This window comes from Mus musculus, chromosome 11 (genome assembly GCF_000001635.26).
Source record: "Mus musculus strain C57BL/6J chromosome 11, GRCm38.p6 C57BL/6J".
Lineage (NCBI taxonomy): Eukaryota > Metazoa > Chordata > Mammalia > Rodentia > Muridae > Mus > Mus musculus.
This window is the reverse complement of record NC_000077.6, coordinates 43,217,993-43,244,325: the sequence shown is the minus strand read 5'-3', so window position 1 is coordinate 43,244,325 and position 26,333 is coordinate 43,217,993. Positions and strand designations below refer to the sequence as shown.

At 42.2% G+C, this 26,333-nt stretch overlaps 1 protein-coding gene and 1 long non-coding RNA gene across 5 annotated transcripts in view; one reads left to right on the top strand and one right to left on the bottom strand.

The window, feature by feature from the left end:
- The window catches only part of Atp10b (ATPase, class V, type 10B), a 250,122-nt gene that overhangs the window by 17,960 nt on the left and 205,829 nt on the right, over positions 1 to 26,333 (bottom strand). For all 3 annotated transcript variants that reach the window (XM_017314606.2, NM_176999.3, XM_006533534.3), the window contains 6 exons: positions 25,312 to 25,421; positions 22,051 to 22,177; positions 18,667 to 18,851; positions 13,661 to 13,982; positions 9,887 to 9,963; positions 8,551 to 8,676 (listed from right to left, as the gene is read on the bottom strand). In XM_017314606.2, coding sequence (XP_017170095.1) covers positions 8,551 to 8,676; positions 9,887 to 9,963; positions 13,661 to 13,982; positions 18,667 to 18,851; positions 22,051 to 22,177; positions 25,312 to 25,421 — 947 coding nt within the window. The remainder of the gene's footprint in view (positions 1 to 8,550; positions 8,677 to 9,886; positions 9,964 to 13,660; positions 13,983 to 18,666; positions 18,852 to 22,050; positions 22,178 to 25,311; positions 25,422 to 26,333) is intronic.
- The window catches only part of Gm12146, a 28,471-nt gene continuing 22,018 nt past the window's right edge, over positions 19,881 to 26,333 (top strand). For both annotated transcript variants that reach the window (XR_003949542.1, XR_879805.2), the window contains exons 1-2: positions 19,881 to 20,715; positions 22,047 to 22,487. This is a non-coding gene — a long non-coding RNA (predicted gene 12146). The remainder of the gene's footprint in view (positions 20,716 to 22,046; positions 22,488 to 26,333) is intronic.

The window sequence follows — 26,333 nt, the reverse complement described above, 5'->3', positions numbered from 1 at the left end:
AACTTTCCCTCTGAAGATGGCTCTGGAGAACATCAGACACTTGTCCAACAGGACAGGTGAGAGGTCACAGTTTAACTGGTCCCCTCTACACACACTTGCAGTGCCCAGTTTGAAGACCTAGAACAAAGCTACCCTGATACTCACCCCCCCCCCTTTTTAATATATTTGGCACAGGTTTTTTTTATTTACTGTATTGTATTTACATCAATCAAATTTTGTTAAAGATTTATTTATTTTATGCTCTTTAGCTGTTTTCAGACACATGAGAGAGGACACTGTATCCCATTACAGACGGTTGTGAGCCACCATGTGGTTGCTGGGAATTAAACTCAGGACCTCTGGTAGAGCAACCAGTGTTCTTAACCTCTGACCCATCTCTCCAGCCCATCATCAATCTAATTTTTTCTATATATTTCTTATTTATTTGTATTTTTGTTCCTCCCTTGTTTCCTTCTCCTCTCTTCTTCTATATTTAATATTTTGATTTACCTTACAGACCTTTATATAATAGCCAGAAACTGGAAAGAACCCAGATGCCCCTCAACAGAGGAATGGATACAGAAAATGTGGTACATTTACACAATGGAGTACTACTCAGCTATTAAAAAGAATGAGTTTATGAAATTCCTAAGCAAATGGATGGACCTGGAGGGCATCATCCTGAGTGAGGTAACCCAATCACAAAGGAACTCACACAATATGTACTCACTGATCAGTGGATATTAGCCAGAAACTTAGGATACCCAAGGTATAAGATACAATTTGTAAAACACATGAAACTCAAGAAGAACGAAGACCAAAGTGTGGACACTTTGCCCCTTCTTAGAAATGGGAACAAAACAGCCATGGAAGGAGTTACAGAGACAAAATTTGGAGCTGTGACGAAAGGATGGACCATCTAGTGATTGCCATATGCAGGGATCCATCCCATAATCAGCTTCCAAATGCTGACACCATTGCATACACTAACAAGATTTTGCTGAAAGGACCCAGATATAGATGCCTCTTGTGAGACTATGCCAGGGCCTAGCAAACACAGAAGTGGATGCTCACAGTCAGCTATTGGATGGGTCACACGGCCCCCAATGGAGGAGCTAGAGGAAGTACCCAAGGAGCTAAAGGGAACTGCAACCCTATAGGTGGAACAACAATATGAACTAACCAGTACCCCGGAGCTCTTGACTCTAGCTGCATATGTATTAAAAGATGGCCTAGTCAGCCATCACTGGAAAGAGAGGCCCTTTGGACTTGCAAACTTTATATGCCCCAGTACAGGGGAATGCCAGGGCCAAAAAGGGGGAGTGGGTGGGTAGGGAGTTGGGGGTGGGTGGGTATGGGGGACTTTTGGGATAGCATTGGAAATGTAAACGAGGAAAATACCTAATAAAAAAAAAGAGAAAAAAATAATGCTTTTAAATTTCTTTTTTTATTTCCCCCTCCTATACTGATCTATTTTAGAACTTTTTCACTATTGGGAGGACTGGGAGGACTTTTTGACGTTTTCTTTAGTTTTGCTACACAGCTCTTTCTTTTCCTACTTCTAACAATCCTTCCCACGCCTCTGCTTTCCATCTATCCAATCAGGCGTCTCCCTTCTCTCCTCATCTCCTTCCTTCATCACATTCATTACTGTTTTCATACTGACTCTGAATTATCTTTAACTCCATAGCTCATGCTACTGTCCCTTTCAGATCCTTGGTAATCGATGGACTGTAACGTAAGTATATTTTTAGACCCTGCATGCTGAGATGCTGTACTAATTTTCTCCTTGCTGAGTGTTGCTGGGGATTGAGCCTTCAAGAGCTCAGTATGAAGGAAGGCTCCCTGATGCAAGCACAGGGAGATGTGCACAAATGGCTAAACAGAAATCCAAGAAACATGAAACACAAGACAGCACAACTCCTCCATAATTACACAATCTCTCAACTATGGGACTCAAAGATACCCAAATAGATGAAACACTGGTGGAAGCTTACAAAACTTTTAAAAGAACATACAAATAGGCAGCTAAATCCAACAGGGATCCTAGAGAAGAAAGTCATAACACAGGCAGAAAATTCATGAAGAAAATTAAGATTTGGATGGAAAAAGGACAGAGATATTGGAAGAATTTTTTTTTTTTTAAGCTGGAAATGAAAGCTCACTGAACAAAATGAAAACCCAGTGGAAAGCATTTCCCACAGGCTTAACCCAGCAGCAGAAAAAAGTGTCAGGGATGCAGGAGAGGAAAGATGAAACCATGCATTCCAACATCAATAAATGTTTGTGACCGCAACATCCTCAGACTGTGGGGTATGACCAGGACACAGAGCTTAACATGAATGACAGAAGAAAGGACTGAGGTAAACTGAAGGTACAGATAATCTGGTCAGTAAAAATTATAGCAGAAACCCTCCAAATCTAGAGAAGGAATTAAGTAAGCATTTAGAACACCAATAGAAATGACCAGAGGACTATGACATACTCTACAGGCAACATGTCAAAAATACAAAGCTAAGAAACTATATTAAAAATGGTAATGGGAGGCTTAGAGGGATGGTGCTGATAAAGTGTGTCACACTAGTGGTATGGCGTGTGAACTGCTTCTGAGAGAACCTGAGTTTAGTTCTAAGCATCCAGGCTCACAACTGCCTGCCACTCAATCTTTAAGGGATCAAATGTCCTTTGTAATCTCTGCAGGCACAGACTACCATGCAAAATCTCACATCACATACACTAAAAGTAAAATTTCTTAAAATCTTAAGGAAAAAAAAGCTGCTGTAAGAGAAAAACAACACATAGAGGCAGAAACACCAGAATAACATCGGATCGCTACTCCGAAACTGTTAAAATCAGGAAATCATGCAGTGATCTATGTTAATCCCTGACTATGACGTACCTAGCACTTTTCAATTTGACAGAAATAAAGACAAGTGTCACATATTATTTCTGTGGTTGCTGTCTCCAATGGGAATATAATGGCTGGAGTAACTACAGAAACCAGGAAGAAAAAAAAAAAAAAGACCATGGGGAAGTGGGTGCTAGAGAAGGGACTAGTAAAATCCAAGTGGTATGAATGGGGGAATGTGGAGGGGTGGGGCTTATTTGGGGATCAGGAGATAAGTCAATACAGGAGGAAGGGAAGATTAATAACACTAATAATGCTTGAAAAAGTCCTATAGAAACATTTAATATTTACTTAAAATCACACACACACACACACACACACACACACACACACACACACTCACACACATACATACCCCTTAAATGAAGTTATGCCACTTGAACTGAACTAAAATTCATATGGACACACGAAAGTTCTGGGATACTTAAAATGATTCTTATGAGAAAGAGCAATGCCAGAGATAACATACACTCCAAACGAATGATATTTCAGAGCCACAGTAACAAAAACAGCTTGATGTTGTCTAGAAATGCAGATGTGTAGACCAATGAAAGAGATCAGGGGACTTGAAAATAAATTCACACAGTGATAGCAGCCTGGGTTTCATAGAAAAAGGTCAAACATTGTCTTTTTAATAAAATAGCTATTTTTATTTCCACTTGTGAGTGTGTATGCACACGTACACATATGAGTGCAGTGTCTGCTCTTGTCAGAAGAGGGCAATCAGATTTCCTTGAGGAAGGAGTTAGAGGTAGTTGTGAGCAGTTTTTATAGGTGCTGAGAACAGAACTCAAGACCTCTAGAAGAAAAGCAGGGCTGTAACCACTGAGCAATCTCTCTCGCGCCCTAACTGTCTAATTGTCAACAAAGCTGTCAAAACTGTACACTGGAGAAAAAGGCAGCCTCTTTCATAAGTGGTGCTAAGAGAACTGTCTATCCACATGTATAAGAATGAAACTAGACTCCTATTTGTCATCTTGTGTGGAAGTAAACTATAAGTAGGTCAAAGACCTTAGTGTAAAAGTTGAAACTTTGAAATGTTTGTACGAGAAAGCACGATACAGGCCCAGGAAAGGATTTTGTGACTAGGACTTCAGTGGCTCAGGCAATAATCCTCTAAATGGAGAAAGAGAATTAGGTGAAGTTAAGAAGCTTCTGCCCAGTAAAGCTTCTTAGAAACCAGCACCACGGTGCAGACACTGTCTGTGTCATGCAAAAAGAAAGGCTGCCGACTGTGCGTCAGAAATGGGGTTCACACCCGGGCCGCACAGATAACTATAATATTAACCACCTATAACCATCTAACCAATAAATGGGCTAATTAATCCACTAGATTGTTCTCAAAATAAAAACAAACTGCCAATATTTGAAAAAAAAATGTTCACTATCCTTAGCTATCAGGGAAGCTGATGTCAAATTTACGCTGATGTCAGCAAGAAAGTAAATGACCTCGATCAATCGATCAGAGGACGATGAAGGAAGAATCCTTGTTCACAGCATGAAGGGAACAGAACTTGGGCAGTTACCATGAAAATCTCTGTGGCGGGTCCTTCCTCCAAAACTGAAGCTAGAACTGTCATGTGGCTCATCATTGATATATACTCCAAAGACTCTTAAGTCCATATACACAGAGATACTGCATGGCTATGCTCATAGTTGGACCATACACAATGGTCAGGGAAGGGAATGGATGAGGAAACTGGGGTGTATATCTAATAGGTAACTACATATGTGTTCCTAGCTCATGAAGCTAGAAAGGATCATTGGGAGCATATTTTAAAGGGGTTGGGGGAGAGGGTAATGTAATACAGATAATAAGAAGAAGTAATTGAGAGAACAGAGGGGGTCAGCTGGAGGGTAGGAGAGGATACTAGGTTGGGGGGAATGAATGAATGAGAACAAAGGATAATGGCAGTGTAGGAAGAGGCCACGAGGAAACCTATTACTGTGGATGAAAACTGAAGAAAACAAATGAATGCAAGTTAGTCCATGAGCAGGAAACCTAAGGGGAAGGCAACCTCATGAGGGTTACCACGTGATTCCTTCCTGATGACCTTACAACACAGAAGAGTGAGTGATTAGGCTTAAATACACCATTTTCTTTAAAACAGCACCTCAGTATGGAGGCCTGGCTGGCCTCGAATTAACTACGTAGACCAAGCTTGCCTCAAACTTAGAGATCTGTCTGCCCCTGCTTCTCAAGGGCTGGAACTAGATGTGTATGCCAGCTGTATTGGCTAGTTTTGTGTCAACTTGACACAGCTGGAGTTATCACAGAGAAAGGAGCTTCAGTTGAGGAAATGCCTCCATGAGATCCAACTGTAAGGCATTTTCTCAATTAGTGATCAAGGGGGCAAGGCCCCTTGTGGGTGGGACCATCTCTGGGCTGGTTGTCTTGGGTTCTATAAGAGAGCAGGCTGGGCAAGCCAATGAAGAACATCCCTCCATGGCCTCTGCATCAGCTCCTGCTTTCTGACCTGCTTGAGTTCCAGTCCTGCATCCTTTGGTGATCAACAGCAGTATGGAAATGTAAGCCGAATAAACCCTTTCCTCCCCAACTTGCTTCTTGGTCATGATGTTTGTGCAGGAATAGAAACCCTGACTAAGACAAATTGGTACCAGCAGAGTGGGGTATTCCTGTGACAACCTGACCATGTTTTGGGGAGGACTGTGGAAGGACTTTGGAACTTTGGGCTTGAAGATCCATCCGTTGTTAAGAGCTCTGTCGGATGTTGTGTAGGAGCTTGGAAGACAACGTTGAGAACACTGCAGAAGATGGAGGTCTGGTTTGTGAAATTTCAGAGGGAAAATTAAAGACTCTTTTCAGGGCCATTGCTGTTTTGATTGTGAAGATTCTGTAGTTCTGGTTAGCTGGGGCTGAAGAATCAGCTGTGATTAACAAGATACCAGAACTACTAAAGCAAAAACTTTGCATTACTGGGACTATTGATGCTGGTTAGCTGGAGCTAAGAAATTAGCGGTGATTAAGAAGAGACCAGCATCATTGAGGTGACATCTTCTGGGAAGTGTTTTCTGAGAGCACAGTGGCTGTGTTCCAGATATAGCCAAAGTTGTACATTGTGCTGTGGCTGGACTTGGTAATGTGTAAGGGTCACCCAGGTGGTACTGGTTTTGAAGGCATGAAGGAGTTGAGCAGAGCAGCTGAGGCTTGGCACTGTGAGAGGCCATGGAAGGCCATTGGTGAAAGTGCAGCCTCAGTTGCAATTGATGGCCCAGGACTGAAGGGGTCATGCAGTGTTTTGGAGATGCCAGTACCATGAGATGACCACCAAGAGCAGCAGCAGCAGTGGAGTAGAGGCATCTGGAGCCTAGAGGATGACGCGTGTGCTACAAAGGGCATGGCTGGAGAAGTGACCCAAGCCCTTGGAGGAGCCCAGAAGATCGTGAGTTGGATCCCAGACATTGGACGGTTGGAGATTGATTTTTGCTTTTGATTGTGACTGTGCCCTGATATTTTCCCTCTTGAAGGAAGAAACTGTTTTAGTGATGCCCACAGTTAAGAGACTTTTAATTTAAAAAGACTTTGGATTTTTAAAAGAGATGGATATTTTAAAGAGATTGAAATTTTAAGAATATGTAAAGACTGTGGGACATTTAAAGTTATTTAGACCTTGGGGATGAATAAGAATGTAAGGGTTGAGGCTTACTAGTGATGTGTTTGTGTGTCAAGTTGACAAGGGGTCAGCTGTATTGGCTAGTTTTGTGTCAACTTGACACAGCTGGAGTTATCACAGAGAAAGGAGCTTCAGTTGAGGAAATGCCTCCATGAGATCCAACTGTAAGGCATTTTCTCAATTAGTGATCAAGGGGGCAAGGCCCCTTGTGGGTGGGACCATCTCTGGGCTGGTTGTCTTGGGTTCTATAAGAGAGCAGGCTGGGCAAGCCAATGAAGAACATCCCTCCATGGCCTCTGCATCAGCTCCTGCTTTCTGACCTGCTTGAGTTCCAGTCCTGCATCCTTTGGTGATCAACAGCAGTATGGAAATGTAAGCCGAATAAACCCTTTCCTCCCCAACTTGCTTCTTGGTCATGATGTTTGTGCAGGAATAGAAACCCTGACTAAGACACCAGCATACCAGGTTTTAATTTTGTCTTGCCAACTCTTTTTCTGTCCGAGATCCTCCTACCCAGAGTGTGCTGGTCAATCATATTGTAAAATGATTGAAGTATGTATCTAGCCTCAGGGAACTGAGAAGTTCAAGACCCAAGGCTTAAAGGTAACGGCAGGGGGTAGGCGGGGATATCTTACAAGAACTTAGTAGATTTGTGCCAAACTAGCACTCTCATTTACTAGACGTGGTCTTGGTAGGGCTTTGAACTCAGCGGCCCTTTATCCTAGTTGAGAACTAGAAACAAGCATCTGAATTTTCAAAGTTCTTTCACTTTAGTCACTCTGGGTCTTTCCTGGCCCTTCATCCTCTCTTTGGGTTACATAGTAAGATTCATCTAGACGCCCGGAGCCAGCAAAGCAGACATCATGTGTTACCTAGGCTTCATGGGAAGAAACTTGTCGTCTCAATATGGACAGAGCATCTCCCTCCGATAAGGAGATTTTCTTCCTGCCTCAGTCCACACACTGTGCCAACTGGCTAGCATGCTGCCTAGCACACAGCAGACATTCAACAGTTACTTGAATAGATGAAGTAAATCTTTGTTTTTGTCCTGACATGCATCTTGCAAATTTAACATCACAAAGTATATCTGTCCCCTAGAGGCTGGTTTCCACTTCCCCTCTGGTCTTTGCATTTCACAGGGAGCACACTGAACCCCGTGACAGCAGGGCTGAGATTGGGTGCCCATTCTTCCTCCCTAGATGCTCCATTACAGTAATTAATTCATTGTTCAAATTTCAGAGCAGGCAGGTTTTTAATCCCCTCTGGAATTGGTTTCGGATGTGGAAGTCATCGTTGCCCACCCTCTAATTACAGCTGGGAGATAATACAGCATCCGTATTGCAGTTGGGAGCTTGGCAACATGCTAGAAATAAATATCATTTGAGCTTTGAGAGCATGGCTGGCTGGAGAGGTTTTCTTTCTGTTTCACAAATTTAATGCAGAGACGAGGCTGTGCCGATTCAAAAGAATGATTCATTGGATGGAAAATAAAAACCTAAATAGGCTGTTTTGGATTCTAAGTAAGCTGTCTTTCATTCTCAGAGTGAATTTCAAGTCAAGTGGAGTGACTTGTTTGCGTAGACTGTGCTGAGACAACATCACCCTCCAGCTGATTGAATTTACCTAATTTTTTGTTGTGCAGCTCTTTTATGTACGCATATGCATTGGACTTTGGACAGAGAAGTTAATTTCTGAACAAGGAAGACTGTATCAGAGTCTAAAACCATGGAGTAAGAGGAAAATGATAACCATTTTATAGGCTACTATGTTTCTCTTTCAAGTGCTTTCTGTACAACATTACCAGTTCTTATGACTACATTCAAGCAAGCAATAGCTGCCTCCCTTTCCTGAGGGAGGAATCTACGGTCTATGGAGAGATGAACAGTGTTGCCCCAAGTTGGACAGTTAGTGAGATTCCGAATCCAGGTCAGCCTGACTGGTTTCCTTGTGCAGAAATGCTTCATCTAGTCTTCAGAGGAGACAGAGCTCTTGCAAGGCTGTATGGGAAGTTAGACGGGGGATACTCACCACATTCTTGTAGAAGTAATACACTACCATCCTGGCCAGGCGCGAGTAACACCAGTGGCCATGCACAAGCAGCAGCTTCTTGAGGTGGCTGAAGCGGGCAATGGCAAAGTCACTGGACATGACAGCCTAAGAGGAAAGAGCAGAGACATTGGTTTTCAACTTACAGCCATCAGTGCCCTCAAAGAAGCTCTCTTGAAGACATTGCTTTATTCTAGGTCTGTAGCAGTCTGGGCCCGCCTGATCCCTTGTCACCTTCTCACTCGAAGGTGGCTCTTTGGGTTCCAACACCCCTCCTCCCTTTTTGGAAGCTGAAGCCTTACTAGAATCTAAGAAGGGCCAGAACTCTACTTGGCCCTGTTTCCATCCAGTTAACCAGCAATAATTTTTTAAGGCCCACTGGCAGTTTCTGTTCTGAAAGAGAACAAATTCACCAGGTGATTCTCAAACTTCTGAGTACCCTTGAGTGCCTCTCGAGTAGGCCACTGGCATAATATACAGATGAGTCCATTGGTTGGGACATTTGTTTACATGGTGCTGAGATGGACATTCTGTCATTGGGGTCATTTATAACAAGATACAGAGGTCTCTTAAGAATATGAGGTTTAGATATGTTTGTTAGGACTCTTGGAACACTTTCAAATTATGTCAACTCCCAGAACCTCAGTTTTATTATCTGAGAAAATGATCGACAGTCTATAATATATAATTATTATTGAAATCCCATGCAGTAACATATAAAGTATATGACATTGCTGGCATATGGTTAGGACCCGAAGGGTGACCGAGAACTAAGGCTGCTGTTCTCACTCTCAGCAACCATTTAAAGCAGTATCTTTTCTGGTGGTGAGATTATGAGCATTGATGGTTCAGAAAACAGGGTCTGATTTAATGGGAAAGAATAGCATCTCATTTTAGTATGCTTGTTCCAAATGGAATTTTTAGAGAATTAGGTACACTACGAAAATGTACCAATTAACTTATGAGGCAATAAAATATATTCAAATATCCCTATGTATGTCACTCCTTATGGAGGTCACAAGGATATGTGGAGACAGAGAAAGGCTTATTCATGCTGTGTAGCCTTAGACTATTGCTACCATTGATTTTTTTTTTTTGTAGAAGCCACATAGCCTCAATGTCCCTCTGTTTTTAAAGGACTGAGTTGTAGGATTTTGGTAAAAGAGGACACAGAGGCATGGAAGACCCCCTGACAGTCAGTTAAAAATTCTGTGATGCTCAAAGGAAGATTTCTTCAGCCCCCTGGGATACTCCTCTAACCTACAGTAAGGATAAAGGAGAGCAGACAAGAAGAAGGACGAGATAAAGGGCACAGTACCTGCATGCCTTCCTGCCCAGATATTCCAATGCCGATGTCAGCAGCCTGAATCATGCTTACGTCATTGGCTCCATCCCCTGAAAGAAAAGAGACCAGTGAGCATCTTTACACCTGGTCCAACCGCTCAGAGTGGCCCATCTGAACAGAAGAAACTGCACTTTATTTTAAATCTCTCAATGATTACTTCTTATTGACTTTTTACTCCATCAATGATGATCAAAAGTGTCATGAATGGTCCTTTATAATGTGCAGAAAGGCCTCTGCACATCTTAGAATAGATTTTGCTGAAGAGTAAATTGAGACTCTGACCAATTTTGAGACTTGGTGAGGGCTGTCCATCTGGTGAAGGCATGCAGTAGTACCGGAACTTGTCTATTTCTGTTCTGATTCTGGGGTTGCTAGGATTTGATGTAATATGTCTCCTGAAAGGCTCCTGTGTTTAAGGGTTGGTCCCCAGAGGGTACATCCACCACTGAGGAGTGATTATGTCACAAGGGCTCTGACTTTATGAGTGGAACAATCCAGTCATGGATTTATAATTTGATGGTATTCTTGGGAGCTGATGGGAAGTGGGGCCTGGCTAAAGGAAGTAGGTGACTTGGGACATGCCTTTGAAGGGTGTCTTCTCTCAGGCACCTTCCTGTCTCTCTCTCAGTTTTGATTCCCATGAGATGGCACTTTTATTTCATCATGCTCCCTCCATCATGATGATGATGATGATGTGTGTGTGTGTGTGTGTGTGTGTGTGTGTGTTAGAGCTAGAACAAATGCTGAGTGAGACTTGACCATGGGGTCACATATGTAGATCATCCTCTCTGAGATCCTGCTTCACACTTCAGGAGGATGTAGTGTAGCCAGAACCTAAACTGCCTAAACCATGAGCGAAATAAAACAGTTACTCACTTGAGGCTGTTCAGGTCAGATATTTTATCACAATGGCAAAGAGGTGACTGAAACAAGGCCTAAGGGCCTTCTCTATTTTAGTTTGACTCGAATCAACTACCACATCAAGATAACTAGAATACAGGGACAGCTAGCTCATCAGAGACCATGAGTAAGACCCAAAGGAATGGATGACATTCAGTTTTCTGTATAAATATAGAAAAAATGAGATCTATTCACTGATTTTTTTTAAAGCTGCGATATAGTATCACTTTGAGTAAATTAAGCTTTCATGAAACTAGAGTAAGGTCATGAAAGCATGCACACACACAGACACACACAAAACACACACACACACACACACACACACACATACACACACACACACACACAGAGACACATGGACACCCTACGTCTGATACCAGGACTATCGAGTAGACTGTTCTCTAATGTTGTAAAAACCTCTGTATCTACAATAGAGAAATAGTTACCATCTTATATCTATTGAAATGTGGCTGGTGAAGGTCTATTTAATTCAAGAAGCCACATACAGTTCTATACAGTGAGGGCATCTTACAGAGCCCAAATCTCCCCAGTGCTTTATCTTATAAGCCAGAGCTCAGCAAGCTAAACTCTAAAGGATCAGATAAATATTTTAGGCTTTGTAAGCTATAAAGCAAAGTGAAATAATTGTTGCTGAAAGACTAGTAGTATTAAATTTTATGTTTAAAAATACAAAACCATTATAAGCTTCCGTATAAAAATATACAGTAGGCTGGAGTCAGCCTGTGGGCTCTGCTTGGTCACCCTGTTAGAGACGGTGTTTACTATAGTCTCCTTCGGAACCCACTGGTTTTCCGTAGTAGCTTCTCATATATAAGCTGTAATTAAGTTTAGATTGTTTATGATAGAGAATAATGGAATTGGAGAGGAGAGAGAATAATTCCTCCACAATTATTTGGCAACAAGTATATGGAGCTTTAAAATGTTATCACTAATATTGCACTCCATAAATTTATATGATTTATGTGCCAATTAAAAATGTAGTAGTTGTCTTTCTTGGTAGACTTTGTCATTATAATAGTGATTCTTTTCTCGATAGCACAGCAGTCCATAATTTTAATCCTCTCAAAGGCAGAATAAAGCTAAGCTTTAACTTCTGTTGGCACACCAGGAGAAGCAGAGGTGTGGAATCATGCTATTTCTCGCCCTGTTGGTTTTGTTTCTGTTGCTATGGGAGTGAAGCCAATCTCTAACCTCAGAGAGCATGTGCTGGGCTATTGCCTATTGTGTATCTGGATTAGAGAAGAGGACGGTTCACAGCATTGCAGTAGTGATGGCGTTGCTAAGGATCTGTTCCTTTATCCTTTTCTCTGAGACCGGATCTTATAGATCCCAGACTGGCCTAGACCTCTCCGTGTAGGTGAGGATAACTTTGAATTTTGGGTCTTACTGTTTCTTCCTCCCATATGTTCGGGGTATAGGCATATGCCACTGTGCCTGGTTCTCTCAGTTTTTATATTGTATATGGAGACTATTTAAAAGAATATAATATTTTCCAGATCTCTAAAACAGGAGAGAAGAAAAGAGAGAGGCGTTTTTTCTTCTGTAGAGATGACCCTAAGTAGAATAGGTTGGTTACCCTTAGCTCTGTGTGTCTGAAACCATGGACAGTGATACAGTCTATAAACTATTTGTGTGTATATATATATATATGTGTGTGTGTGTGTGTGTGTGTGTGTGTGTGTGTGTGTGTGTGTAATGATAGTAAGTTTTGCTTCATAAATTATGTCCAATAAAAGGTTAACAATAACTAATAATACAGTGTTATAGGAAATTAGAATAATATATCATAATATTTAAACTCATGAATGTTGATTTCTATAATTATCTTCTCTTAGGCCCAAAGACAACTAAAATTTCAGGGACTAGGTTGATGTATGTGAGTTGAGAGATGGGGGTGGTGGTGACTATATTTAATATATGTATGGAATGTGCTCATCTTGAGATCAAATAGTGAATGAAACAGACTCTGTCCCTATAAGCTTATGCGTAGGAGGTACGATGGGGAATGGGACTCCACCAAAAAGGGCAAGATATGGGTGGGGTTAGGGGTAGAGTGTTTCACAGAGCATTTTGTACAAAGGCTTGGAGAGATGAGGGTAAGGAGGAAGGCCCATAGAGAATGGCAAGCAATTTAATTTAGCTTGGACAGAATATGAAGAGCCCAGTGATAAGGAATGATAAGGCCAGGATAAGAAACACCAACAGCGAGTTAGTGTAAACCAGATCGCGAAGACTCTTATAAATCAGGCTTCTTGTTCCTGGGAGGTACTTAGTGGGAAAGTTTTATTTCTGTGCTTGAGATGAGTAGCCCTTGATCTTCTGACCAATTTATCATCAACCAACAAGAGTCAATTGAGAATATGCCTTGGATGTAGAGGCTAGCATATAAAATTAAAAGATACCATCTAAAGATCTGAAATACCCCTACCCCGTCTATCCCCAGGAGAATAGCAAATTTATAAATATCTTAGGTATTACCATGGGTAAATAAATCTGGGAGGGTACTGGACAATGTCTCTTAGTGGAGCACTCTTGCTTGTCTATTTCTGGTAGAAATATTTTTTAAACTATATTCATATTTTGAGTCCAGGGCCCTTGTTTGGCAGTGACTTCCACCTAAGATCTGATTTTTATTTAGCTAACTGGCCAGTTCTAAGCGCTTTGATTATTGTTCTAATCTAGTGGCCCCTATTTTCATCTCCTAACGTCGACATCTAGACTGTGATTTTTATCAAAGACCTCTGCCTACTCATATTGTTTTTCACAGCTGATCCAGGTCAGGTGAATCCTGCCCAGATACCACCCACATCCCAGGCTGATGGGTACCTATGGAAAGAGTCATGACGCTCAACTTGTCTCGCACCAGCTTGACAATCATACTCTTCTGCAGTGGGGTGGAGCGGCAACACAGGACAGACCGACAGTACTGAGTCAACTCCAGGAACTTATTCTCCAGCTTTCCCTGGAAAATTGCATTCAGTGTCTTCCCATCAATGACCAGTCCAATTTCAGGAGCCATAGCTCCCGAGTTAACAGATGGCATCTTAGGTGGGATGCGGTGCCCACAGAGTTTTCTGGCTGGCTGCTGCGGTTCATGAAACCTCTTTATGTCTTCCAATGTACAATTGAGGATGGACTCGCAGGTTTCCTACAGAGTGTCACATAATAAAGTGTTAGTAAGCAGCCTTGAAGGTTAAAACTGTACCTTTATTTTTAGTAAGATAATTATAAAACTCTATCATATAAGTAATTTTCCAAGTTCATTGCACATTTCTCTGCAGTATTTGAAGCAGCATTAAACCATACTGATTTTTGAGACATTAATGGCCAGAATAGGAGAAGGTGATTAGAAGTAGAAGTGGCTGTTGCAAGATGGCAACTGAGTTGGGCCGGGTATAGGATAAAACTTAGCACTAATATGTTGGTAGACTTTGACAACATTTCATGCTGTTCTGTGAGTTTTCTGTCTCTTACAGGCCTTTCCAGTTCCCTGCTGTGCCTTTACACATTGTTGTAGGTATCCCTAGTCTTGGTTTAGAGATGAGGAGATTGAAACAATGAGGAACATAGTACTTTACTTAATGTCAGCCAAATAGTAGTGAGGCAGGAACCTTACTTTTTCAACATGGTTTCCTAACTTGAAAAGAAACCCGCCACTCTGGGTAGATCTATTGGTCTATTCCACAGAGGTCTTAAGAACTGTGCTATACAGTGTTTTTCATGTTGGTCTGGACTGACCATGAATATGAAATTATTACTGGTTCAAAGAGTCTTCTCTGTGATTTTTTTTTCTACTTTGAGATGGTCTTTTGATATAGTCCAGGTTGGCCTTGAACTAGTGATATTACTGTTCCCCTTTTCAAGTGATTAAAGATGTACCACAATCATGTTAGTTTTATGATTTTTTAAAAAAATAAATGATGTTATTTTGAAATTCGGTGAGGAAGCTGTTTTTAATTAGCAATTCTTTTCTAATACTTTGAATTATATCAATGATAAAATCAAATCATAGTACTAATTATTCTTCTGATATTTCTTCAACTCGTGTAAACATTACCTTTTAATAAAGCTTGAGAAGACCGAAGATAATAGTATAAATAACTTTAGTAGCATGCTGTACTCATTTGAACTGGATTTTCTATGTAAGTATAGCATGCATGCATTTCTGTATGGATGTTTGCATATGTGTTGGTGAATGTGTAGATGTGTGTGCCTGTGTCCTGTGCATGTGGAGTCCAGAGGGAATGTTGGGTGCCAGCCATGAATTTTCTCCACTTTACCAAGGCAAGGTCTCTTCTCACTAAACCTAGAACTTGTCAACTTGGCTAATCTAGCCAGCTTGCCCTGGGGATTCCCTGTCTTAGCCTCTAAGTGCTGGTATTTCAGGCATGCCCCATGCTCAGTTGACATGCAGGTTGTGGGGATCTGAACTCTGATCCTATACTTGTGCTACAAGTACTTTATTCTTTGAGCCAGCCCCTGAGCCTATCAGGTTCTTTTATCCATGGTAAGGGATGATATTTCTCTATTAGTCAAAATGCTAAAAATCTATTCTAAAAGTAAAGTATTATTCAAATGAATTATTTTGAATAAAAGCATTAAGAGAAATAGTTGAGGTGATATGTGGATTTGGGTAGATTTTGTGAAGGTACTCCTTAAGTGACAGATCTGGGGCAGATTGATCTATTGTCTAACAATCATTGGGGTAATTCCTGGAGTAGATACAGCTCATTTTCCTGAATCTTCCCTTAGGAGATGCTAAATTGCTATCGCAGACATAAGGACTTGCAAGAGCCAGGAGGGGCCACAGGAACTGATTCTGGAGTATAAAGTGTTTCCAGATAATGGGGTGATTCTTGCTGGATGTTGGGCTTGGTTCTAGTCCCATAAATTCTTCCAGACTGGACCACACAGTCACAGGAGCTGTGAAGTTCACAACCAAACCCGAATCCACTTATTTCCATGTTTTAATCACAATAGTTCTAGTTACTGAATATTTAACATTTTGTCAGGATCCTGCAGTAAACAATGCTGGAGTGATTCCTTCTAGTCATAGACCTAATGACTCTTCCAAAGAAGAGAAATTTTACACACACGTGCACACACACACACACACACACACACACACACACACACACACACACACACGATATATCTTCCCAAGTTGACTTCTACTTCAGCACTCTTTCCCATTCACTCTAGTAGCTTGCCTTGGGAGGAATCTGGTGCCATGTTGTGTAGCAGTCTGTGGCAAAGCCTAGAGGACTGTGAACTGAGATCTGTTAATAGCTGTGAGGGTCAACTTGGAAGCAGGGTTCCTTCCTATCTATAAACCTAGTTAAATTTCATCTTGCCTCAGAGCCCTGGAAAGGTAGCCTATAACTTTACTGAGACCTTCACCCACAAACCCTGGCTCAGAAATCCCTGGGTTTCTAATTCACAGAACCTCGGGATCATAAAGGACTGTTTCAGCTGCTAAGCCTTGGGGATAACTTGTCATGAAGCACTAGCTAACAAATATAAGGACTAAGTAAGTACTTTCCCTCTGCAATCCTATTTAATCTTTCTGGCAGCATGCACATTAAGTATCTTTAATCCATGCTTTAGAGCAGAGGATGAAAGCTATGGAGTATACAATTTGGAGCATTTGAAGCTCTAAAGGTGCTGTCAATAATAATAGTAACGGTGGTTGTTATTATTAGTTCCTTTTGAAAATGCACTTCTAGTCTTAGAATTTATAGACACGAGAACCTAGAAATCTTGGCAGACCCCACAAGACCTGCTTATTGCTTTAAGATATATACAAAAGAGATAGTAAATCTAAGTATGTTTATAGTTAGGTAAATTAAAACCTGTGGAGAAAATGTTCACTGAATAGGTAATTACAGTAAACTAAGGCTTAAATAAATCTGAGATTTAGATTGTGTTTTCTCACTTTCTGGCTTAATATTATTGATATATCTACGTACTCCCAGGGAAAAGGCTAAGGGAGACTACTCTTACTGGATTAGTGGCTCCTGTATAAGGGTGTGAAGATTCAAGTGTAATCGAAGAACAGTGGTCTTCAACCTTAGGGTTGTGACCCCCTTTGGGATTGGAACAATCCATTTCCAGGGTTTGCCTAAGACCATCAGAAAACACAGATGTTTACATTACGATTCATAACAGTAGCAAAATTAGTCATGAAGTAGTGACAAAAACAATTTTATGCTTGGGGGTCACCACATCATGAGGAAGTAACTGTAGTCAAGGGTTGAAGCATTAGGGAGGATGAGAGCCACTGTCTTAGAGGGTTCTGGACAGCTCTGAAGGAGTTGACAGTGATGGAGTTGAAAATTCAGTGACTAAACCCACAATGACTTGGAGTGTGGCCAACTGTTCTTTAGAAACTTGACTTGTTAATCAAACATCTTCAGTTTCCTACAGGAATGCATCTCATTAAGAAGAAGCTAGCCCACTGCACCCTCCTTAGTCTGAGTGTCCTACAGATTTGCAGATATTCAATCTTCAAAGTTATTCACAGGAAAAAAGGAAGCTTATAGACCAGATTTACATCTTAAGGGACATAGGCATGCTTTGTAGTGTGTGTGTGTGTGTGTGTGTATGATCATGCACATGGGTGAATGTGGAGACCAGAGACTGATGTAGAGTGTCTTCTTCAATCACTTTCTACCGTATTTTCGAGTCTGGGTCTTTCTGAACCACGAGCTCTCTCTATTCCTCTTACCTGGCTGATGAGTGAGTCCCAGTGAGTTTCTTCCTCCCCAGCGCTGAGATTAGAGGCATTCACTGCCATGACCACCTCATTTATATGGGTTTGGGGACCGAATCCAGGGTCTTATGCTTTTGAGGGACACACTTTACTAACTGGAACAGATCCCCATCCCCCCTTCCCTCCCCACACATTCAAACAATGCATCTTTCTTCATGGTATAAAGACCAAATATAAATCTTCCCAAACTTCTCTCCTGGGGTCTCGCTCAGCCAGCAAGAGGCCAGCACTCTCTTTCCCACTCTGGTTGCTTCCATTCACCTGCCTTTCCACTTCTCCTTCCCCATGGAATATACTAGCTTCCCAGGTTCCCTCTTCCCATGGCCCCTTGAGTACAGTGCTCTTCTTGTCCAGCTCCTCTGAATCTCATCCCTGCTCCATTGACAGGGGATTCATCTCAGCACTCACTTTCCACATTCCTTATTTCACTTTCTATATCTTCCTCCCAAATGCAAACTCTTAGGATAGCTGGGAAGACATTTCCTTAGGTCTCATACTGTGCTTTCCTGGTCCTCATACTTGGCACAACCCACTCTGGTGGGAAATATTGATTTCTGGCTTGTTCTTACACTTCTCTCCCATCCCATCACAACATAGTCTCATGATGCATTATTTCTTTTAGGATGCTGTTCCACAACATATAAATTGATGTTGAAAATTTAAGCTCTGGTTAATTTCAGTTCAAGTGGGACTTGTCAATAGGGGGCTTAATATTAACCAGCAAGATACTGACCATTGAGTAAATGGGTGTGGTATATGTGACTTGCACTAGCCTGACAAGAAAGCAGAACTCTAGATTTGGTGTCTAGACTAGCAGACTAGCAGGGAAAGCTGTTGAGCAGGAGACTGAGCCTTTGTGGTTTTCAATGTCCTTACCTATAAAGTAGGGAAGCTCAAACTCCCTGGTAAGTAGCAATCAAAGTGACCTGTTTACTAAGCTTGTGCATGGATTACTGAATGCTGGGCTGAATGACTTTCAGATTTTTCTGAGATCCAAGATCTCCAGAGTTGGCTGAGGGGCTGCTATGTATATCAGCATTCACTCCCTCTTTGGCCTTACCTGATTCTCTGTGTTAATGGAGTACACTGTGTCAGTCTGATCCAGCAGTTTGCAGGAATATGCGATATTGACAGCTGTCTCCTGTTTATCTCCTGTCAAAACCCAGAGCTGGATTCCAGCCTCCCGCAGTGCAGCGATGGTATCTGGAACCCCTTCTTGGAGTCGATCTTCAATCCCAGTGGCTCCTGGAAACACCAAAGACATGGGGGCACAGTTAGGTCAAATGTGTGGCAGCTTACGTCTCCCACAGCATTATACAGCTGTTAATCAAATATGCTCTCTGTATTAGTCTGTGCACACAGGATACAACGAGGAACTAGATAAAGATGATTGGTATGCTGGCTAATTTTATGTCAACTTGACATAAGATAGAGTCATTTTGGAGAAGGGAACCCCAATTAAGATTATTCTGTAAGATTGGGCTGTAGAGAAGCCTATAGGGCATTTGGTAAATTAGTGATTGACATGGGTGGGCCCAGCCCAGTATAGCTTATTGTGTGTTTGCGGCCACCTCTGGGCTGGCAGTCCTGGGTTCTATAAGAAAACAGGCTGAACTAGCCATGAGGAACAAGCCAGTAAGCTGGACTCCTCCTTGATCCCGGTATCAGCCCCTGCCTCCAGGTTCCTGTCTTATTTGAGTTCTTGCCTTGACTTCCTTCAGTGATGAAAAGTAATGTGGAACCATAAGCCAAATAAATCCATTCTTCCTCAACTTTCTTTTGGTCATGGTGCTTCATCAGAGCACTAGTAACCCCATTTAGGACAATTGCTGCCTGCCCAGAACTCAAGCCATTGGAAGGTTTGTAATTGAGCTACATGGCAGGATCAGAGTGCTTTGTGAGCAGACACAGAACTTCACCTCGAAAGTCAAGGAAAAGTCTTGCTGATGAACAACTGTTTCTGTTCAGACCAGGAAGATCAATGGCAGAGGTAAATGAATATTCCAGGTAGAGGGACCAACAGGTGTGAAGGCCTAGAATTCAGAGTACGAGATGACTAGAAAGGAAGTCAGGAGGAGAGTGAGTGAGAGGGAAATAGGTTTTGGAGTCATATCAGGGCCTTGAGGGATATGGAATTTATTTGGCCGCAAAGAAAGCTGTAACAGGGTGTTAGGTGGGGGAGGGGCAGGATCGGGTGTGTATTTTCAGATCATTCTAGAGAGTGGATTGGAGAATAGAGAGTCAGAATGAGAGTTTCTCAGGGACTAAGCAAGAGTGTAGAGGGGACCTGGTGGTGGCCTGTAGTGACACAAGGCAGTGAGTATTGAAGAGAGCAGAGAGAAACTTGCTCTGGCGCAGATCACAGCAGGTTTAATAGGGACTCCCGTTTGTTTTCGATATGCACAGTCATGCACAATTAGACATACAGATGCCATCATCTGTGGATGATCTCGAGCTTTGCCTCAACCCCGATGAAGCCGTGCCCATGTATGAAATAGTTGCTAAGCGCTTAATCAAAACTCAATCTGCATTTGAATTGAGATTCATTCCAGGCCACACACTAACGGCTAACCATTTTACTTAGGGTACAAGCAAAGGCTTCGTTTCTTTGAACAATCCAGGGTGGTAAACCGTTGGCAAAGCAGTTATATTGGCTGCATATTGCTTGTATTTTGAGACTTGGTATGAAGGCTGTGCGGCATTTTTGGTGGTCACAAGTTTCTGCCTTCAAGTCACATTTCCCAGCCACCTTGAGGTGAAAAAAGGGACCCATCTCTCTTCACATGTGCCTGTTTTGTATTTCAGGTACAAATGCATAGGTAAACAACTCTGTGGGCAGTGATGACTTAAATATCGTTTCTCTGTGAGGTTTAGCCTGCGAGGTGAGCTCAGGAGATCGATTTACAGCACAGGGAGGCTGTGTGGAGGGAAGAGGGAAAACACATTTATTTGTGTGAAAGAGAAAATGAAACAGGAAGGTTGTGAACGCCTCTCCTAGACAGGGAAGCTGACAGGCTCTGACAAGTGAGTCCTTCAGCAGAGCCAGCTGATGAATATCTTCTGAGGCGGAGAGTTGGTGCTACCCTGAAGCCAAAGACACATCCAGGAGGTGAGAGAGTGGTGGGAACCCCAGATGGGGTGACCACTTGTGGCCTTGTATGGTGGGTAGACTACTCTGGACTAGCTGCATTCTGGTTCTTGTAAAAACAATTCTTGTTTCCAGCTTTAGAAGTGTCAGGGCTTAGGAGGCAGCAAACATAGCAGCCAATGCACAAGGCAAGAGGCAGAAGGCGCTAAAGAGTAAAAAGTTCTGTTTGAAGGCTGTCTAACTATTCTGCTGCTGCCATTTAATTGTCAAGGCCTCACCATCTTGTAGCAATGAAAGACAGCTCTTGGTTTAGTGGCCCGTGTACAGCCCTAATTCTTTCTTGTGTGTCATTTTAGAGGAGGTCTGTGAAAGATCCCCTCAACCTAAATTCCTTCCGGCTGCTTCTCATCTCTCCTGGTGGCCCCAGAGTGATTAACAGCAAGGGCATTTCTTCCAAGACACCAGGAGATTCATTTTCCTAAGCAAAGCTTTTCACTTTTCATCTCTGTAATGCTCTTTCTTCCTATAGACATCCAGCCTGTCTCCTAGCTGGTCTCAGTACTTCTCCTCTTGCCCTGCATCATCAGTTTACCTTTTTATATAGCCGTAGCCCTGGTGATTTTATTAAAGTACTCCATGAATGTTTAGCATATGATCTACATGGCCCTTCATGAACTGGGGTCCTCTCAGCTCTCCTTTCTATTCTGTGGTCCAGCGAAAGCAGATCTGAGACATTTCCCCTTCTCCTCAGACCTCACTTCCTGCCTTTCATTTAGATCCAATATTCTGTCATGAACATTCCCCTCCTTTTCCGAATAACTTATATTGGTCTTTGCAATTAGTAGTGGCCTTTCCAAATTGTCTTGGCCCCATTGTGAGTTGGCACCTCCGATTTTGCATTTATATCCCATTTGTACATCTGTCCCAGCTCCTGTCACTTCCTGAGTGATGATCTGACTTGGTTAATCATCCAGGCTAGATTCTAAGTGTGGGAATATGGAAGCTGTGGTTCCATTTTCTCACTCTAGCTGCAAAGCCTAGCATGCTACTTCGTGCACATAGTAGGTGTACAACAAACATTTGATTGGGTAGAGGAGTTTGCTGTTGGGGAAGAAGCCAAACTTATGGGCTTCTTTTTCCAGCAGGAAGTCCAGGAATGCTCTCAGGGCAACCCCAGGAAACTGGGCTGGTTGCTGGTATGGCCCAATTATGCCAAATATCTGGAAAAACCCATGGAAGGCTCCTAATTGAGACAAAATTGTAGCAGCATCGGAATCCTGGCCAAGAGTCCCTTTCCTAACTTGCAGCATTCCTCTCCTGTTGTTTTTAATGTAGTGATGTCTTATTTTTAGCTACCAAGTAAAGTGAGGTGATTCTCCAGGTGCTGGGCTGTCTCCATCAGAAGCTCCTCTCGGTTGTCAAGGGATGCTTCAGCCTCACGACGGAAGCTGGCCCACCTCTGGAAGTCCTCCTCATCTACAACCTAGGAGACAGGAGAGGATTATCAGTAACCTTGAATGGATCAGCAAATGGGATTCCTCCTTGTTCCTGATATGCTGGCCTCCTCTAAGTCTGTGTGGATCTAAGTCTGTGTGGATCCTGATATGCTGGCCTCCTCTAAGTCTCACAGAATTGGGTGTGGGATTCTCCATAGTGATATTTTGAATGTATAAATTGACAAAAGATTAAACCTTACATTCCATGATCACCAAACATCTGCTGAGTTCCTACTATGCTCACGTTTCAGGATGCTACAGATTATATGCTGATGGAGGGTGAGATGATTTCGTCAGGTAAGTGGCTTAAATGATTAGTTCATTTCGAGGAGTACTATGCAAATAGAGAAAAGGACAATACTATAGAGTCTGTTGTTGACGGAGAGTAACTTGCTTTCTGTTGTGTACTGGCTAGTTTTGTGTCAACTTGACACAGCTGGAGTTATCACTGAGAAAGGAGCTTCAGTTGAGGAAATGCCTCCATGAGATCCAACTGTAAGGCATTTTCTCAATTAGTGATCAAGGGGGAAAGCCCCCTTGTGGGTGTGACCATCTCTGGGCTGGTAGTCTTGGTTCTATAAGAGAGCAGGCTGAGCAAGTCATGGAAAGCAAGCCAGTAATGAACATCCCTCCATGGCCTCTGCATCAGCTCCTGATTTCTGACCTGCTTGAGTTCCAGTCCCGACTTCCTTGGTGATGAACAGCAGTATGGAGGTGTAAGCCGAATAAAGCCATTCCTCCCCAATTTGCTTCTTGGTCATAATGTTTGTGCAGGAATAGAAACCCTGACTAAGATATGTTGGAAGTTGAGGTCTTCCTGACAGCTGACATGTAAAGTAAGACCCAAGGAGCCCATGCTGCAGTCATGCCCAGAATATGGACAATAGGGAGGGAAGAGAGTTCCTGGAGAAGTTACGGTGATGAGTTGGAGAGGGTGAATATGGTCAAAATATATTGCATGAAATTCTGAAGGAGTTAATAAAAACATTAAAAAAGGACCCAATCCTAGAAATCATGAGGAAGAGAAAGTTAAGTACTGTGAAACAGCAATGAACTTGACCCCATTTCTATCCAGTAGTGCATCAGGAAAGCAGCAGCCATATTTTCCATGGCTTGTAGACAATTTATCAGGCAGAGAGTCAAATATACAGAGACATGATGTGTTTCTACTTTGGAGTCCCAGAGCACCTTTGGCCCACCATGTTATATGTATGCATCCTCTTTTTAAAAAACAAATGATTCTTTTATACAAGCACAGATATTAATTGAGTCCTTCTGTGTGACACTATAAGGAAAATCAAGGGGACACAGGTCCTTTTTATTTGTTTGTTTTAAGACAGGACCTCACAATGTAGCCTTGGCTGGCTTAGGACGCACAGAGATCTACCTGCCCCTGTCTCTTAAGTGCTAGGATTAAAGGCATGCACCACCATTCTGGGCCATGAGTAGGACTTTTGCATCTGAGAAATGTACAGTGTATAACAGGGGACACAATAGACACAGACATATGGAAAACAGACAATGGTAAGAGTATAGTTATTCTGTAATAAGCTATCCTAAAGTCACATAAAAAATAGTGAGATTGGGACTTGTACCCAGATGGGTCTGGTTTTAAAGTGAGGATATTTAATCTCTATGAATCAGATGAGCAGCCATGGGGGTCTGTAGAAGAGAAAATGATTATGGCCACCTCAAAATGTATGAGCATCATGGCATTGCTACCAGATATTACACATCTCATCAGATGCCCTTGCTCTGTCCCCCTTTCATACCTCTTCTGTCAGTGCTGCAGCGTCAAGAGGTGAGGGATCTGTATGCCCACATCAGAGCCAAGGGTAAAACAATAGCTAATGGTGGGGACTGAAGGCACAGTCAGAACACAGTTGAACATGTTCTCATCACAGGGATCAGTTGTTACATAGTTATGCAAATTGGTGCCATCAGTGAAGACTCAGATTCTCAAAAAGAAACCAGAAAGCTAGATTTCTTTCATGTGAATACACACACACACACACACACCCTCTCCAAATTTTAATTTAGACAAATAATTCAAAAATTAAAAGACTACTTTGAAGAAAAATTATATCTATGAGTGGGTGGATAGGATTAAGATACTTTGAGTACATGCATAAGATTTCCAAAGAATATAAATAAATAAATAATTTTATGAGTTGCAGGCCACCCATTACACATATAATAAAGATAGAGAATGGTTAAAGACACAATATCTATTTTTTATGTTCAGATTTTTGCCTCAGCAAAATTGTAACAATCATAGATTTTTGGCCTTGAGTCAGAATAGTTAAACCTAGCCAGGACTGATGCAGAGCCACAATCCCAGTGACTTAGGAAGTTGAGGCAGGTGGTCACAAGTTCAAGGCTTGCCTAGACAACTCAGTGAGATTCTGCTTCACAAAGCTACTAAGAATATAAACACCACCACAAAGCAAAGGCTGTAGGCAGAGCCTAGTGCTGGAGTCCTTATTTAATATATGTGCATGGTCCTAGAGTCAATAGCCAAGAAGATTAACTTTCGAACTATTAATAAAACAAACCAATGGTTCTTTGGAAAGAAAGGAAGAAAGAAAGAAAGAAAGAAAGAAAGAAAGAAAGAAAGAAAGAAAGAAAGAAAGAAAAAAAGAAAGAGAGAAAGAGAGGAAGAAAGAGAGAACAGTTGGGGAGGTAGAGCAGTCAGTAAAGTGCTTGCCATGTAAGCTTGAAGACCTGGTTGTAAGCTCAGTTCTGTGGAGACTCTAGAGACTGCAGGATTCCTGGGGCTTGCTGGCCATTCAGTGCCGCTCCAGGTTTAGTGAGAGACCATGGCTCAAAAAATAAGGTGGGAGTTAATGAAGAAAACACACGTGCGCGCGCGCGCACACACACACACACACACACACACACACACACACACTCACACACACACATTCACACACACACAGACACACACAGAGACACACAAAGACACACACACACACACAGACACACACACACACACACACACACAGACACACACACACTCACACACACACACAGACACACACACACACACACACACACACACTGAAAGAGGTCGAAAGCAATTCAGTTACTGCAAACATCTGGAGCAGGCATCATTTCTCACCTTCTTAGCGATGCACAGGGTTCGAAGGCCATCTCTTGCATACAAGTCCAGATGTTTTTGGGTCCTGGCTCGGATTCTCTTCAGCTTCTTTTCCACATCAATATTACTCTCTGTCAAATAGTTGTTTCTCATGAAGCCATAGGCAAATGCTCAGGGAGTTTCACCGTCAACTCCCTGGAGTCTTTCCAGTTAACTACATCAGCCATAAAAGAGGAGTCCCCTTTCTAGCCCTCCCTAGGAACATGGAAGAGGTCTTTTGATGACAGACTGCCTTGGAAAATGATAATTCTATGAGTCCTCACAGTGTTTGCTTCTTAGAGCTTTTCTTCAAAAGCCTGGCTGGAAAAAGTGCTACTTAAGGAAGGGAGGTAATCTAAGAAATTGTTCAACTAAACCTGCTTACAAGACAACTGCCTAGAAAGTTAATGCAACGCTATTGTTAGGTGGAGGGTTGGGGGCTAGGAATTTCAGTCTTGATACTCAAGGTATATTTTCAGTAGCCAGCCTTGCTTGGAGAGCCACCCAACTTTGCAAACTATTCTCTGAAACTTAGACAACCCATCATCCGCCCTGTCATCTACTTTAGCTCTTGTCAAGCTCAGTTCCAAGACAGCTGCAAACCTGGATCTCATTAGTGGACTTCTTTAGCGCATTGGGTTTGCTGACTTAGGCTTTCTTTCAAGACGAAGGATGGTGTTAGAAAAAAATAGCTTTTGCATTTCCTGTAACTTTAGTGTGAAAAATACCTCACTCCCTTGTTCAAAAATCCCTGTGTTGGGGCTGGTGAGATGGCTCAGTGGGTAAGAGCACCCGACTGCTCTTCCAAAGGTCAGGAGTTCAAATCCCAGCAACCACATGGTGGCTCACAACCATCCGTAACAAGATCTGACTCCCTCTTCTGGAGTGTCTGAAGACAGCTACAGTGTACTTACATATAATAAATAAATAAATCTTAAAAAAAAAAATCCCTGTGTTAAAGTTCCACATAGCTTATTTCTTTTCAAGATCATTTATTTTTTTTC